This window comes from Theropithecus gelada, chromosome 7b (assembly GCF_003255815.1).
Source record: "Theropithecus gelada isolate Dixy chromosome 7b, Tgel_1.0, whole genome shotgun sequence".
Lineage (NCBI taxonomy): Eukaryota > Metazoa > Chordata > Mammalia > Primates > Cercopithecidae > Theropithecus > Theropithecus gelada.
In genome coordinates this window covers 81,916,510-81,934,177 of record NC_037675.1, presented here as the reverse complement: position 1 = coordinate 81,934,177, position 17,668 = coordinate 81,916,510, and the positions used below count along the sequence as shown (strand labels likewise).

Genomic DNA, 17,668 nt, shown 5'->3' with positions numbered 1-17,668 from the left:
GGTTTTCCAGGCTGGTCTTGAACTCCTGGCCTCCTGTGATCTGTCCACCTGAGCCTCCCAAAGTGCTGAAATTACAGGCGTGAGTCATTGCACCCATCCTCCTCCAGTTCTTAAAATGAGAGAAAACAAAGACAAATGGCCTCGGTCCTCCTTAAAAAGGATGATTTTTCATTTTGTTAAATCTTCACACTCTGCTTTGTCTCAGATTCAGTCTTTATTTGGTAAAGACTTCCTGTTTATAGATGTCACCTCTGGAAAGACTTGAGAATACAACTATGGAGTTGAGAATACAAACATTTTCTTAATCATTTAACTTTTGATGCACTGTTATCAATGACCCCTTTTAAAGCCAATCATATAAACATTCTAAGATGCTGTAGACAATGAAGGCCTATCTGGGCTCAGGATTGGCTGCATGTGCCATATCTTTCTGATTTATTTTCCTGCCTTGTTTTCAATAATGATTTACTCATTTATTTTAATTGATGAAGATATGTCTGAATTTCACCTTGTTGTGGAGACCACCTTTTTCACTGTATACCTAATTAAGAGCTAAAATATGTGCTTAATTCCTTGTCTATATCACTACTCTTGTCTAGTTGTGATTCATATAATCAAATCTAACATTTTATATCCTTGTAAATAATCTTACCATTGCAAAAGTGGTAAGATCTATTCCTTTCATTGAATTGTAGTATTTACTCTTAAACCCTATAGTCCTAACACTAAATGAGATGAAAAAAGGTACAGTCATTTTTTGATGACTGTTTTTCTGTTATAGAGATCATTCTGAGTAGTTCTCATTTTTTACATTTTTAAAAAAATTATTAATAATAGACGGTAAATAGAATACCTGTAAATTAAGTAAACTTGAAACAATTTTTAACAGCCTTCGTTTTATAATTATATATTATGCTTTCTTTGCAGGACCGTGTAATTGCATTAGAAACGGTAAGTTGGGGCATTTTCTTTCTCCTTGTATCAGAATTACTGCTGTCTCCTGTTGTGGATTTCAGAGCACACCAAAGGAAGCAGTTTCAGAAATCATTTCTAGAACTACATCTAAGATGTCAAAGGGGAAAACAAACTAAACTGTATCTAAAAGGTATTTGGATATAGACTTTGAAATGAAAAAAATTAAATAAAAATGTGAGCATACTTAAATGGTCACATCTCTCAGTACTTCTTCATGTCAAGATGTACTAATTTATGAAAAATATATCAAATATAGTCAATACTTGGTGTATTTTTGACTGTATTTCACAATCACTAAAAGGATTGGTTGATAAAGAGATCAGGTTGCTATTTATTCTTTCATGTCTAAGATTTTAACATTCTTGGTTTTTATAAACATTATTTTCACCCACCAATGTCACAAAAAGAATAATGAAAGCATGCCAGCTTTTTCTGAATAATCTTACTTGTAGGAATGTACTATTAAGAAATAACTTTTCAAGCTCATAGATGTAAAGACTACATGCATACAATATTCATTGAAAAATTATTTTTGGCCGGGCGCAGTGGCTCACGCCCATAATCCCAGCACTTTGGGAGACTGAGGCAGGCGGATCACTTGAGGTCAGCAGTTCGAGACCAGCCTGGCCAACGTGATGAAACCCCGTCTCTACTAAAAGTACAAAAATTAGCTGGGCATGGTGGGGAGCACCTGTAATCTCAGCTACTCGGGAGGCTGAAGCAGGAGAATTGCTTGAACCCAGGAGGTGGAGATTGCAGTGAGCCGCGATCACACCACTGCACTCCAGTGCAACAGTGCAAGACTCTGTCTCAAAAAAAAAAAAAAAAAAAAGTAAAGGAAAACCAACTTATTGTCGATAAAATTATGGTTCTGTAGTGTATGGAATTTTCAGCCAACATGCCACAGTGGTTATGCAAAGGTTTATAATATTAAATGGAAAAAATTTCAAGATATAAAATTGTGTATATTTTAATGATGACATATAGGCATATAAAAAAAGAATGGAAGAGAGTAAGCAAAACTCACAACAGTGATAAGTTGCACAAGAATTATAGGTTTTAGTTTTATTCCTTTCTGTTTTTCAAGTATTTGATGAAATACTATGCAGCCATAAAAAGTCAGGTTTTCAAAAAAGTAAATATTACCATGCTAATATATGAAAAAGTGATATATAAAGATATGTAAAGAGTGATAAAAATATTAAATGTGCATATTTTACATTTAAAAAGACTAAGAAAATACATAAAATATTAGAAGTATCTTAGTAGTGGTGATATTTTTTTCTTTTTATATTTTTAACAAGCAGGAAAAAATTTAGATAATAAGGTTAATAAAAAATGAAATGTTTATTTGTCAGTATGAAGAGAGGAAAGATGGTTATGGACCACATTTCAGTAATAGGCAAGCAAGTGATTTTGATTGATGGTGTCCAGACCCTATGGATAAATAACTTCTTCCTGAGATTTAAATGGGCCATTTAGAAAGTACACTATTCTCAGTTTCAGTATGATGACATTGTTGGTGAATAAAATGTTTAGTGTTCTTCCACATATATTTTACTTACCCTTAGAAAGTGACTTGCCAACAGAATTTGGCCTGCGAATTAAATGCTATTTAAAAAAATCTGAACAAAACCATAATTGTTGAGTTTGAAGACCTGGATTTGGTGTACAAAATGCCGCTTATGCAACATCTAGCAGATGACTTCTTTCTTGTTTTCTTCATCTGTAAAATGGTTGTGATTAAAATTATTTTATCAGGTTGCTTTAAGAATTAAGAGAGAAAATACATGTGAAAATATTTAGAACCAAACAAATGTTATCGTTACCATTATGTGATTGCTTGTTACTTCTTATTTCATCATTTGAATTCTACCTGTATACCATGCAAAACTGAAAATTATATCAGCAACAATGACTATTTGTATTTGTTAATATTTTTTATCTAACCTCTTCACTAACAAAGTACATAGGAATAGAATCATAAATGTCCTATCATAAAGGTTCCCATAAGAATAAAGGTAAAAATAAAAAGTCATCATGGGAAAAATAAAATTGATTAAATGGACTAGGTTTTAAACAGCAGTAGTTTTTTGATAGTTTCAATTTGAAATAATTATAAATAAAACCATAAAAATTAAAATGCTTAGTAATAATGTTAATGATCAAATATTATGAAGTCCTTTGATTTCATATGACATTTTAAGGGACAGATTTTAATGAACTTGGTAGACTATTCAACTGATAAAATACTTTATAGTTCATAAAATCAAATATGCTGAAAGCTATCTCAAGATCATTTATTATTCTCTCCCAAGTCAGCGCTTAAAACTTAGAAAAATGTTGTTGGTCCATATTTGGTTGAGTTGTTATTAACAGTACTGAAGGTGTTGCATGTAGGGCATGTATCATGGTGTTATCAATCTGCAAATGTTTGAAATTTCACCATTCCGTTAGGAGTATTTACAGTAGATTGATTTTAGCAGTCCAGTAGTTACAATACCTGAAAAGAAGATCACCTTTTCATCATAATAAGAAACTTGATTTAGCTTGCCACCTAAGCATCTATCTGCTTAGGTCACAGTCCCATGCCCATTTTTCCCTGTCTTCCTCAACTTTTCCCTCTCTTTCTTTAATAGCAGGTAAGCTCCTTGGATTAGAAACTGCATTTTATTTGCAAATGCATTGCCAGGGTCTGTCAAAAATGTTTGATATATAGAAGACAATCAATAAACATTTGTAGAATGAAAGAATGACTGTCAAACTGCAAGTATCTCAACTTCACATCAGACTGTACTTAGGAATAAACAGCATTGGTCCAATAGTTGTGAGAAATTCCCCGGAAGCATGGCAATATATTCTTTATTTCCTAGAATTCCTGGTCAATACTATATTCTATTTGGTGTTTCACAGAAGCTCTAACCATCTTCACTAAATTTTAATGTAAATTTTACTGGGATGGAACCACCTTCAGCCAAAATAGAATGGCTTGATTCCCTAAATAAAGCTAAGTGATTATATGGGGGAAAAAAAAAACCCTTGATTGAGAGCCCCAGCTCATGGGCCAAGGATGGGACTCAGCAGTGGAAATGTATTGGGCTCAATATGAGGCAGTGTGTTGATGCCAAGGAAGAAAAAAGGAAAGTAAATTGTGATCAGTGCCTTCAAGGAATTTGTACTCTAATTAGGTAAAGAAGACACATTCATTTAAATGAATTAATGATGAAAGATAACAACAACAACAAAAAAATACAGTCCATGAATGAAAAAGATAATGCATTTCAGAAGCTATTTTTGAAGAAAAGATAATTGTAAAGAAAACTGAGGCATCATTGTGATCTGGGTTCATTGTGAAAATGATAGATTTTGCAGTTTGAGGACATGATAAGGAGCTTAAATTTATTTCTGAAATATGAAGAATCAGTAGTCAGGTAGAAAGAGCCAGAGAAGACCTTTCATATTGGGGATGTAATCAAAGTCTAAGGCAGTAATAAACAAAAGGGTTTGTTAAAAGGATTTTCTAAGGTAAAGTCATGACTCCCATACACATATAAAATTAACTTGTAACAAATGTGTTTATTTAACTCATTAATTAATGAGGGAATGAACAAGAAGTTACAAATGACTTAAAGGAGCATTTAAACAACCACACATATATAGGCACTACAGAGTGCTGAAATGTATTTTCAATAAAGGCAAAATTGACTTCTTCTACAATGAGGAAGGAAAATCAATGGAACCCTACCAGACAAAATTTATTGTCTGTGAACAAAAATTATTTGTATTGTTATCAGTTATCTGCAACTCATAAAGTTATAAATAACTCAAAGATGGTGAGAGCACAGAGATCCCACAGAATCAGAAAACCCAGACAGGTGTGCTAGGCAGAAACTAGGTCTTCACTGAAGATACCTAGTAAGTTTCTGTTCCATTTCAAAGCCTTTTCACATTTTTTCCCTGTAGGTTCATAGGAGATAATGTATAGAGAGATAGGTAACAGTTTGAGAGAGTAAGAGGGGTCATTCTGGTGTTCCGAAATACAAAGCAAGCAGTTTAGACTTGACTTTTTTATATCAGAGTTTTATATCTTTTACATCAGGGGTCTTTTATAACAGAATCTAAATAGGTCCTTTCCAAATGTTAGTTCATACTGGTCAGTACTAGTTATTGAAACATTCTGTTGGGAAGGATTTTTTTCTGGTTGCTTTTCCGGAGAGAGAGCTGTGATCACCTTACATTTTCTGCCATCTGCATTACAAGGTTGGGAGGTAGAAAGTGGGAGCATAGGTATTACGCCAATAGGCTGCCATTGGTGGCTTTTAATGAGGGATCGTGGTGCGGTGGATGGGGTCTATAAATGTAGTGACAGTGTGCAGGACGGTGTGGAATAGTAAGAGACTGCAAGCGCGAAGAGGGAAAGTACACATTGGAGGGAATCCAGCCTTAGAAATGTGCTTGGAAAATTAGGAGTAGGGACAGTTTGGTGCCAGAGCAGAGTGCATGCAAAGGCAAAGTGCGTACCCTTGTTTAGAGAAAGGAACTAGCAACCTTAGTAAGTGGGAGGTCATGGGGGAAAAGAAAATATAGACACTACAGTAAGGGTCCTTTCAGGAAGTGAAAGGGATTGTAAGGCAATTCACTTTGGTGATATAAATGCAGTTTTTCATATTACCCTTTAAATGTGTCTTTATTTTCATTTCCATTAATACCATGATAATGTTGATTCTCATACCTTTGTATTAGTTAAAGTCGGAGAAACACCCAATATAATAGTGGGTTAAGTAACATAAAAATTAATTTATCTCATGTGCTAATCCGAACATAAGCTATCCATTGGCAGGTAGTGTCCCCATGGTGTTAGAACGCTACGTTCCTTCTGTCTTTTGCACCACGATCCTCAATATGTTGCTGCTCTGTCCTCATTATCCAATGCATATGCCACCTCTTGCCCTTATATTTGCATACTAACTAGAAAATGAAGGAAAGGGAGGGCATGTAACTCTTATTGGAAACTGAAAATAGTGGAAACTGGAAGTTGCACATACCATTTCTGTTCATATCCATGGACCAGAACTTAATAACATAGTCATATCTAGCTCTAAGATTCAAAAAAATAACCATATAGACCATAGGCTTTTAGAAATTACAAAGCAAACTTTTAAACAATTCACAGGTCAAAAAATGTAGGGTAAATTTTGTATAGAACTGAATGATTAAAATATTAATGTGTTAAAATATATGGGATATAGTAGTAGTGTTATCTATGATGAAATGTAAAGGCTTTAGTGCTTATGTTAAAAAACAAGGGATAAAAATTAATGAGCTTATCACCCAACCTAAGATATTAAAAGGAAATTAAAAGAGTAAAACCTAAAGAAAACACAAGAAGGGAAAAAATAAAGACTGAAAATTAATGAAATAGGAAAAAAACATGCAATAGACAGGGCTAACAAAGTGAAGTCTGTTTGACCAACGAATCATAGTAAAAAAGACCATTGTCCATTATGATTGGAAAAAAAGGATATAACTACAGGTCTTGGAGAATTTAACCACATAGCAAAGTATTCTGAATAATTTTCTAATTATAAATTAGAGAAATTCCTAGGAAAATGTAATTTTCAAAAATGAAGAAATAGCATGACTAAATTTTTTAAAAATAATTTTAATCAACTATTTTTAGTCAATTAAAATTTAGTCAGAAAAGGGCTACCAAACCCAAATAATTTTATACATAAGTTCTACCAAATGTCCTAGGGGCAGATAATTTCAGTTTTACAAAACTCTTCCAGAGACTAGAAAAAGAGGGAACATGCCCAATTTATATCCTGAGTCAGCAGAGCATTCGTGCTACAACCAAGCATAAGAATAAGTAAGGGAATGTAGACCCTTAGTCATTAACACAAATGCAAAAATTTATACAAAAGATTAGCGAAATAGATTTAGAAATGTTTAAAAAGAATAACTCATCATGAACAAGTTGAGTTTGTTCCAGCAGTTCAGTTGAGTCAAACAAGTTGATTTAACATTAGAAAATTAATTAATGTAATTTATAGCATAGTGACAGATTAGGGAGAAATAAAATTTGAAAAGGCCATCCCCATAAATGAATAAGAAGCATTGATTCCACCACCACCACCACCATCATCATCATCATAAACCTTCTATTAAACTAAGAATAGAGGGAAACTTTCTTAATCTCATAAAGGTCATATGGAAAAAAGTCTATGGGTAAATCACCTTAGCACTGAAATGCTGACATCCTCCTCTCTGACCAGGAACCAAGGATGTGCTGTTCCACAGCTTCTGTTAGACACTGTGCAGATGGTCCTAGCCAGTGCAGTAAAATTGATATTTGCAAATACTGTTATTGTTTATATAAAATGCCCAAGGAATTCATAGTTAAATTATGAAAAAATATAGAGTTTATCAATTTCTTTGATTAAAAAACAATATATTTTACTTCTAACTCCAAGCAACAATTACTAAGAAAATGTAATGAACACTATACCAATGCAAACATAACAAAAAATTTGAAGTACATAAGAGAAAAAAAACTTTAAAAAGAGTCACAAGTGTTTTATAGAGAAGACACTCTAGCCAAGAAATTTCTGAAGAACAAGGTAAGGGGGGGGGGGTTTCTTAAACATATATCAAAATGTATTAAAACTATGGAAATTAAGATAGTGTTGTCTTGGCAAAGGAATATGTAAGTTGGTCAGTGTAATTGCATAGAGAACCCAGAAACAGAAACACTTACATGTGGAAACCTGATGTCTGCCACAAATGGCATCACATATCGGCAGAGTAAGGATGAACTTTTCCATAGATGGTATTAAAAATATTAAACTGAACCTCTATCTCATATCAGATGCAAAAATGTATTGTTCTCACTCATAAGTGGGAGTTGAACATGAGAACACATTTACACAGGGAGCAAACATCACACACCGGGGCATGTCGGTGGGGTGGGGGTAAGGGAAGGAGAGCATTAGGACAAATATCTAATGCATGTGGGGCTTAAAACCTAAATGACAGATTGATGGGTGCAGCAAACCACCACAGCACATGTATACCTGTGTAACACACCTGCACGTTCTGCATATGTATCCCAGAACTTAAAGTATAATTAAAAAAGACAGAAAGAAAGAAAACCAAAATGTGAATGGCAAACCATAAGATTTTTAGAACAAAAAAAAATTGTTGAATATTTTCATAACCCTGGCACTGAAGGAGATTTCTGAAGAAAAAAAAAAAGGCAAACGAGGCATTGAAATAACGGATCATATAAAAGAAGTGACTCAAGTTACCATGTTAAAATTAAGAACTTCTGTAAACTAAATAAAAATATGACATAAAAAGAGTGAAAAGCCACACATAGAATATATTTGTAGGAGATATAACTGACTACCAATTTGTGTCCAAATCTTATTGCCTAAAAAACAATTAGAAAAAGATATCCAAGCTTTTAAAAGGGACAAAAGAAGGTCAAAGGGCGTAAGCAAGCATCTCTATTGAAAAAGAAACATGCGAGAAGACATTTTTCATTAGCAATCAGGGAGACACTAATTAAAACCACCGATTGTCATTTTCTTTAAACTGTATGTATATATTTTACTTATAATTTTGTATCAATGACATGTCACCAAAAAAAAATTTAAAAACTAAAGGGAATTGAAACATGTTAGTATAACTTTTTAAAAGCTTTTTGCTGCAAAATGATTAATGCTGACCCCAACAGAAATGTTCAAAGACAGCTGGTAAATAACAGCATGTTCTAACTGGGGTGGCATGACCCTGGGAGTATACAGAGATCTTCCAAGAGGTAGTCAGGCACAAATAGTTTTAAGAGAATTGGCTTATAGTTTTTTGTTTTTGTTTTTGTTTTTGAGATGGAGTTTCACTCTGTTACCCAGGCTGGGGGTGCAGTGGCGCCATCTCGGCTCACTGCAACCTCCCTTTCCCGCATTCAAACAATTCTCCTGCCTCAGCCTCCCAAGTAGCTGGAATTACAGGTGCCTACCGCCATGCCCAGCTAACTGAGAATTGGTTTTTATAGCTTCAGTTTCTAGATACACTTTCTCCTAAAATGACTCTGCTTTGAAAGGCCATTGTACCTTTCATAATTGACTTTCTCCCACTTTATTTTAAAAAAAACAAAAACAAAACAGGCCTACGTCTCACCCATCCTGAGTTCCATGAGGCAAATTCCCCCAGACATTTTAAGGTGCCAAGCAAAGGGGTAATTTAAGATTTCTGTGCCTGCTGGCCTTCTTTAATCAAGGCCCCAAGGTAAGACTTCTTATCCTTCTTAGTTGCACATATATTTTTGTTAAGAACAAAGAGCTGTATTTGACACATGGGATACTGGGGTTGAGGTGTGCTGAATTAGATATATTCTGTTTATTGGGGAGGGAGGTGAAGACATTTTTATTTAATAACCTCACCTCTTCCACTACTCTACTATAATCAAAGGATGTATAGCTCCAGAAATCAAAGCTAAGAGAGTGTTGATAAGAAATCATTAAAGGCAGCAGTGTCTTATTTCATCCAGGTGACAAACTCTAGCAGAGCTCCATGCTTTACCTATTTATCTGTTTTAGAATTGTGATTCAAAAGTGAGACAGTTTTCACAAGGACACTCATTAACGCCATTCCATTTAATTGAGAAATGAAGTCAGACCCTTTTTGTACCATAAAGCAAGCGTGATTTGGCTGATTGGTTTGACAGCGAGGACTGGCTTTGCCAATCTGTAGGTCTGGGGTTTATATGGAACCATATGTAATGCTAAGATAAAATAAATATATCAAAAATATTACACTAATAGAATAGTGTTAAAGTTAGCAAGATTTTTATTTGTCTCAGCCCTTCCTGTATATGTTCAGTTAAACAAAAGAAAAACAGTTACATGATAAATCTTGACAAATAAAGCCTTTTTGGCATACCTTCGAGAAATAGGAAGTAAATGGTCTAAATAACTGCATTATAGTCCTTTGGTAAGTCAGGCGGTTTCTCATTCTTTGCTTTCAACAAAGTCAAAAGAGAACTTCGTAGGGCTGATAGCTTATTAAAATTAATTTTGATGACAGATCACTATGTAATATTTACCATAAGAGTAGGAAAACATTCAAGAATTGAGTAACATTGTTATAACAAAACTTTCATTCTCATGTACTTTTTATGTGAACAAGATTTGTGATTAAATCTATAGAAATAATAGGAATAGAAATGAAATGAAACCCTGTCTTATTCAAACAAAAATTAACATTCAGCTAGGGTTATGTGAACTAACTCAGTGTGGGAGAAGAGGAAGCTATATTTATTCCATTAAGAGATATACTTTTTGGAAGCTTTGGATTTTTTTTTTTTTTTACATTTCACATTTAATAATTTTTCTCAAAATTTATAATATACCTAATATTAATTATAATGCTAATCCAGTCTATAAAAATGTATAACATAGAGCTTTATGGTCTCAGAAAATTTTAAAAACTACTTTTTTTCTCTATGTTTATATATATACATTGTTACAGAGAAAGATGAAGTACAGCAAAATGATAAAAACACTTATGGACATAAATATATTTTATATTAGTATAAACTGAAGGGAAAAAAGGAACAGAAAAAAAAATCTCTTTTAACAATGGTCATATTTATTTCATAAGTGGATAAATGGTGGCAACAAATTGCTGAGTTATTTAAAGTTTACTAGATATGTTTATATTATTTATATGAATGAGTTTTATTTGAAAACGTCATTCTTTACAATATTGCAAGAAAATGTCATCCTTTGCAACTACTTAAGCTTATGGTTAAAAACATTTAGATAACTTAAAAACGTGTGTGTGAGAGAGATACATAGCTTTAAAACTTAATTTTGAAAACCATTGACTTAGAGCAAATGTGTAATTAGTAGTTGCAATTAGTCAGCATTTAATCAGCTTCCCAAATACTTAAAGAAATCTTATCTCCCTTATTTTCAAAATATACTTACAGAGCTAACACAACTTAAAATGGGGTAAATCCTAACCTAAAGCTGTATAGGGAAAAATATATACTCATATGCCTATATTGAGAAATGTTACAAAACACTGGAAAACTCTTGAAATACGACTTTTCTTTTAAAAACACTGTAAAGTCTGAAGCTTATCTCTGAAAGATTCATTGAACACATTAGCTGAGCTTCACATTAGCTGAGCTTCAAGATTAGGTGTCCAAGATTATAAGAAGATGCCCATGTGTCTATGGAACTTACAGACTAAGTAATGTCATAGATACTTCACCTGTCTGTGTTGGAGTAGACAATTGCTGTTGGAGTTTTGTTTGTTTGGTTTTTTTTTTGTTTTTTTTTTGAGACGGAGTCTCGCTCTGTCGCCCAGGCTGGAGCGCAGTGGCCGGATCTCAGCTCACTACAAGCTCCGCCTCCCGGGTTCACGCCATTCTCCTGCCTCAGCCTCCCGAGTAGCTGGGACTACAGGCGCTGCCACCAAGCCCGGCTAGTTTTTTGTGTTTTTTTTTAGTAGATAATTTTTTTCCCTTTTTACCCTGGATCTAACACTAATTGTGCTTCATCCTACTGCATGTGCAAATCACTCTACAGGCACTGCAGTTGAAGAGCCATCACTCTTTGTTAGGACACTAAATTGTGCTCTAGGGCTCTTAAGAATATATAGACCCAAATGAGTTAGAGTACTTACTAAAGTGCCACTGTTAAACTCAGGAAACAACTGACTTGATAATGTAGATCTGGCCAAATAACTGTTAATTATTTGCAATGCCTCTCTTAAGTATTTGTAAGAATCTTGAAGCTAAGGAAAACTTGCCTTTATCTCTTTACAAAGCCAGAACTTGCTGCTTTAAAACCAAAGATCAAGCTAGGTTCATTTTTGGTTTTGCCAAGGCTATGAGCCTCTCATTGAAGTTGCCTGAAAGGTTCAGTCCAATTGGCTTTACACCAAATAAAACGCAGTGTGCTCTGTTACAGTTTTGACCCAGAATCAGGTGAATCCCAGCAGTTTTGGCTGAGCTACATTGTAAAATTTTGGATTTGTTCAGACTTGACACTTCCTGGGAACCCATTCAAACTGAAACCGGAAAAAGGTTTTGCACAAACCCTGTCCTAGCCCGTTCTGCCAAGTTTCCCACTGCTCTAATGTTGGTCTACCTTCTGTATATTCGCATCGAGGGCAAACGGAAATATCCTCATGAATCTCTCATGAGGGATCTTGGGTGAAACAATCTAGACATTCTCCTTTCTCCACCCTGTCCCAAAATACACAGCCCATATTCTATGTTAGTCAGTATTAAGCTATGTACGTTTTCCAGTAATGGGGATATCTTCAAAGGGTTAAGCTTCTGAAACATGATTGTTTATGGTCAAATGTAGAAAATACTGCTAAAACAAGTGGGCTGTTTATGCAGAGTTACAACCTTGTGGCAGAAGGTGATGACCAACTTAAAAAATGTGAGGCTTCTTTCAGCCTGTAAAAATGGTTTTCTACAGCCCTGTCAAATGTTTCATAAACATGATGACATAGGAAAGGTATCACTGAGAAATTACATAATGAATGCAACTTCACCAGCAGATGAATTTAGTATTATTGAATTGCTCAGCGTTTGGAGGTCAGTCTGACCTCATCGTATTTGATGCTGATAAGTAGTCATACTGCCTTTCTAACTTCCTTGCTTGATAATGTGTTTTATAGGCCTTTTCTAAACAATATTAAGAACAATGCATTCTCTTGGTAAAAGCTCTTGCTTTATATTGTAAAGATAATATGAATGTATATTGTAAAGCACAATGGCAGTATCTTTCTGTAAAATACAACACATGTAAGAAATGCTTTCTGCTCTCTTTAAGAAGCCTATCTGGGTGAAATCTCAGAGTAATGATAGTATATTTGATATTTTTTTAAGATCCTAACTTAACTATAAAACAAGATATTTGTATTACACTCACAATATATAGTAGGTGAGAATAGTATATTTTATATACATTTTAAATAGTCTTTAATGAAAATCTGATATGGAGAATTTGCATTTTGTGCATCTAATTTTAACAAATTCCCTTCAGTCTTTAGCTGAAAATTATTATATGACTAGTTTTAAATGATGGAAAGTGATATGATAAAAAATAGTATCTGATTATTAGTCGGAAAATCTAGATACTGGTCATGTCTCCACCATAGCCAGGCATATGACCCTGGCCAAATTATTTAACCTTTCTGAATTTCAATTATTATTTTTCATGATTGGGCTGGACTAGATCATCTTTAAAAGTTTCTTTCCCAGCAGGGTGCAGTGGCTCACACCTGTAATCCCAGCACTTTGGAAGGCCGAGGAGGGTGAATCACCTGAGGTCAGGGGTTCGAGACTAGCCTGGCTAACATGATGAAACCACGTTTCTACTAAAAGTACAAAAAATTAGCTGGGTGTGGTGGCGTGCGCCTGTAATCCCAGCTACTCAGGAGACTGAGGCGGGAGAATCATTTGAACCTGAGAGGCGGAGGTTGCAGTGAGCTGAGATCACGCCATTGCACTCTAGCTTGGGCAACAAGAGAGAAGCTCCATCTCAGAAAAACAAAACAAAACAAAATTCCTCTCCCTAGTAGACTTTAGTCTAATATAGGAGGAATTAAAAATCTGGGGTCTTCACAAAATTTCTATGTTGCCAATAGTTACTATCAAACAACTTACCCTAGTTTAATCATATTATATTATGTATGAGTTATTAAGTCCCTACCATGTCTCAACACTGTCGTAAAGCATACAGCGGACAAGGTTCCTGCTGCCACGGTTCTCACATTTTAGATAATGTTAGAACTCAACGCTAGAAATCCTGGTCAAAACCCCTCACACTATTCAAGAGAAGTCTAGAGGCCAAAGGAGTTTATGATTTTCTAAATGTGACAAAACTAGGGCTAAAATTCAGATGTCCTGATTAGCAACACAGCATTCTTTCTATTCCACATCCTCCACTTGTGACTGGTGAGAGTAATGAAGATATGGGTAAGGAACGCTTTGCAAGTATCTACTAAATGATACAAAGTGAAGAGGAAGAACATGTGCAATCAAATCCCATATTTACCTTGAGCAGGGTAAGAAGAAATAGGGTATGGACATTTTTGGACCATATTTAAAATTGTCATAATATGCCCTAAGCTCATTGGTAAATGGAGTTTCATGAAACAACTTTGATCTAGTTTTCCTCCTTTTGAATGTTGAAGAGTTGGCCTGCCCCTAGATTGCATTCCTAGTTATGTCTTGAGCTTTGTCAGTGATATTAAACACCTCAGTTGACCTTTTTTTATGCATCTGCATAACAGCTGTAATACCACTTACACAAGATTTTATAAGGTTTGTTTAGAGCTTTTATTAAACTTTGATCTCAGATGAAAGGCTGGAGAGTGTATAAATTGTTCTATTAGCACTATTAATATAAATACCCAAAGTGTTCTCTTGTTAATTATTTAACACTAGTATATGATTTCATCCTATCATATGCCCCAATTATATTATATTTGAACATCAAACAGTAAAAGGCCAAACTGTCAAAACAGCCTGTCCCTCGTTGTTCTCTGTAGGCTCACTTCTTAATTATTTTGCTAGCTGGTCTTCCGTAAGTGATTTTCTGGAGCTTTTGCAATGTTTTTCTCTCCTCGCATCTCACTGCTACCTATGCTTTCTATCCACAGCAAAGGCCTTGACATGGTTGGTTGATTGCTGTCAGGCATTAACCATATAGTGGCTTTAGAAAGCCACTGAAACATAGATAGACTCACTGAGTTAAAATGTTTGGATTCTGTGAAGTACTTCCTTTACATCTTCTTTTCCAAGAACTTCTGATTTTCGTTTTAACACTTTCTAACTCAAACCTCATTTTTCTGTGAAATATTTCAAAGCTCCTACTTCTCTATTAGTTTTTGCTTGAAGAAGAGTACGTTGGTTCCAAAAGTGTAGGAATTAAGTGACAGGGTAAGGCAAAAGCCTGGTGCTCTCCAACTCTGGTGGATGGGAGTTAGAAGACCTGGTTGTGAATTCTGGCTTTTTCACGTGGGCGATTCACTTTAACCTCTCCAAGCCTGTTTTCTATTATCTAGGAAATGGGCCTAATTTTTATCCTGCATGTGTCATAGGTTTGCTCAGAAGGTCAGATGAGATAATGGATGGGAAAGTCCTTTTCTAAATTTTAAAAACAATCCTCCCTGATGTATGCATTACCTTTACCAGTCACAAGAGCAGTGTGTGGACTGGAAAGGTTTTGCTCGTTAATCAGGACATTTGCATTCTGTCCTAGTATTGCCACTCTGGTTATGTGCCTTGGCACTCTGTGTTATATTAATTTTACCTCCAAAATTCAGTGCAGTTATTTTACGTGTGGGCTGTAAGAAATTTAGATTTAGAGTTCTTATTTAATAACTCCAGTAATTTTAGTTTGACACACCCTCACCCCCAGATTCAGTTGACCCAGGGTAGGACCAAGTATTTTTTAAAGCTTGCCAGATGATTGTAATGTACAGCTATGGCTGAGAATCACTGATTTATGCCATCTTCAACATGTCCTTCAAGAATGTGCCTTTAGTGTGTCCCCTAAAACCTGGTGTTACTCTGCTTTCCTGTCTATTGGATTTTGTCCCACTCAGTTTCACAGACTTAATTTCATGTCTTTTCTACTGATAGTATCATGTCTTCTCTCCCCAGGATTTTTTCTTTTTAATCTATTGAAACAACAGTTGTAAGATTCTTTCTCACACATTTTCCATAACTGTCCAAGGATCTAGGGAGCTTAATTTTAGCCTTTTGTTAACATTAAAATTTGTCGGAATTATCTTCAAGGACCAGTTTGCTCAGTCATGAACTCGCCAAATGACAAATTCTCTTATTTTAACAAATTACAATAAATGGACTGATTTACAAAACCATTATATTTGGAAACTATATAAACAGTTAAAAACAAATTAGTGGTTGTTTTTTATTTTTATGGTAAATCAGTGTAATTGCTGATATATTAGGATTATGTAAACTGCCCCTCTCATCTTCCTTTTCTAATTTTTCCTCTTACTACTCTTGTGTTAATCCTTTGTTGCATCACACTCATTGCCTTTCATTCATTTCTCCATTCAACATGTGATAACCAACTTCTCCATGCAATGGACTGAATAGGAAGCGTGGTTCCTTCTTATAGGCACTGCACTGGAGGGTGGCATGGGACAAGTATTTCTTGTTTGAAGTTCTGTCAGACTCCACAGAAGTGGTTTGGGCAGACTCACGGGGAGGAGAAACTTGAGACTAAGAGGATGAAGAGGACTCTGAGAATCATGGTAAAAGGTTGAGAGCTTTTCAAAGGTAGTTTACTTCTCAGTCTACCATCAGGGTCAATTGAACCCAATCTTGGTTTTTAAATTTTTTTTAAGTGTTGATTTTTTTAAAAAACTTTTATCCTTTTAAAAAAGATCTTCTATGAAGACACAAATAGAGATTTTCCTTATTTTTAAAATAGAGTAAGTCCCATTCTGTCTTGCAGATACATAATAGATCTTGGTGATCTCATAGTCTTGAAGTATTTTACTATTTTATCATTTTGGAAATTATTTTCTCATTCATCAATTGTTTCTAACTGTGCTAGAAAGAACTAAAATAATATGAAAATAGAGGAATTATGGAATCACACAGAAGGATGTTAGAGTCAATGAACTAAATAATCCCTATTACATAATACTTCATATTTTTATTGTATTGCCCAAAGTATATCTGTGAGGGTCTGAGATTTTGCCCAACTTGCAAGCTGGCAAGTTAGGTAGACCCTTTGGGAGATTATTAGGTTTAGATGAAGTCATGAGGATGGAGCCTGCATGATGGAATTAGTGCCCATATAAGAGGCAAAAGATACTAGAGAGATGGTCTCTCTCCTGACTATGTGAGGACACCTCAAAAAGGTGGCTGTCTACATAAGCTAGGAAGCAGGTGCTCACCAGACATAAGATCTGCCAGAGCCTTTGTCTTGGACTTCCCAGCCTCCAGAACTATGAGAACAAAATGTTTGTTGTTTACCCACCCACTCTGTGGTATTCTTATTACTTATTTTATTACTTAGCAACCAAACTAAGACAGTCCCTATGTTTAAGAGTTTTCGATTTAATGGGGAAAAAAAAGATGGCTAATGAAAAATTATGATATAATGTACATGTTTATCTCTATTGACCTATTTTCATTCAGAAACCCAAAGAATGTTCTTGAGCTGAATCTGGTCAACTTTAGCAGAATGAAGTCTGGCATAGAGATGTTGTAGATTTCATTTGCACGTAGTATGTTCTAGTAAATGCTTGCTGAGTACAAGAAAGACTGGATGCCGTATCCAGTTCTGTTAATAAGCTTTTGTGAAATCCTGCCTAATTTTCAGAGTATTGCATGTTTTCTAGAGTTTTCATAGCACACTTGAAATGTCCAAAGTTGTGTGGTTTGGGCTACTTTTAGTTACTAATGTGTACTAAGGCCGCAGGACTTATTCGTTTTAGTTGAATATGTAAAATGAAGTAGGGGAGGGGGCTTGAGTTCAAAACTTGAAATTGTTTTGGCAAGACCAGCCCTTTTTCCTACTTACCACCAGCCACAAAGCTTCATTGTTGTCCAGTTGCATGAATGCATGGCTTTCATTTGGGCGGGGTGGGGAAGGACTTTCTAGCTATTGGAGTTTCA

General features: G+C 34.9%; 1 protein-coding gene across 2 annotated transcripts in view; it reads left to right on the top strand.

The window, feature by feature from the left end:
- CEP128 (centrosomal protein 128) overlaps positions 1–17,668 on the top strand; it is a 466,370-nt gene that overhangs the window by 385,153 nt on the left and 63,549 nt on the right. For both annotated transcript variants that reach the window (XM_025391920.1, XM_025391921.1), the window contains one exon: positions 928–951. In XM_025391920.1, coding sequence (XP_025247705.1) covers positions 928–951 — 24 coding nt within the window. The remainder of the gene's footprint in view (positions 1–927; positions 952–17,668) is intronic.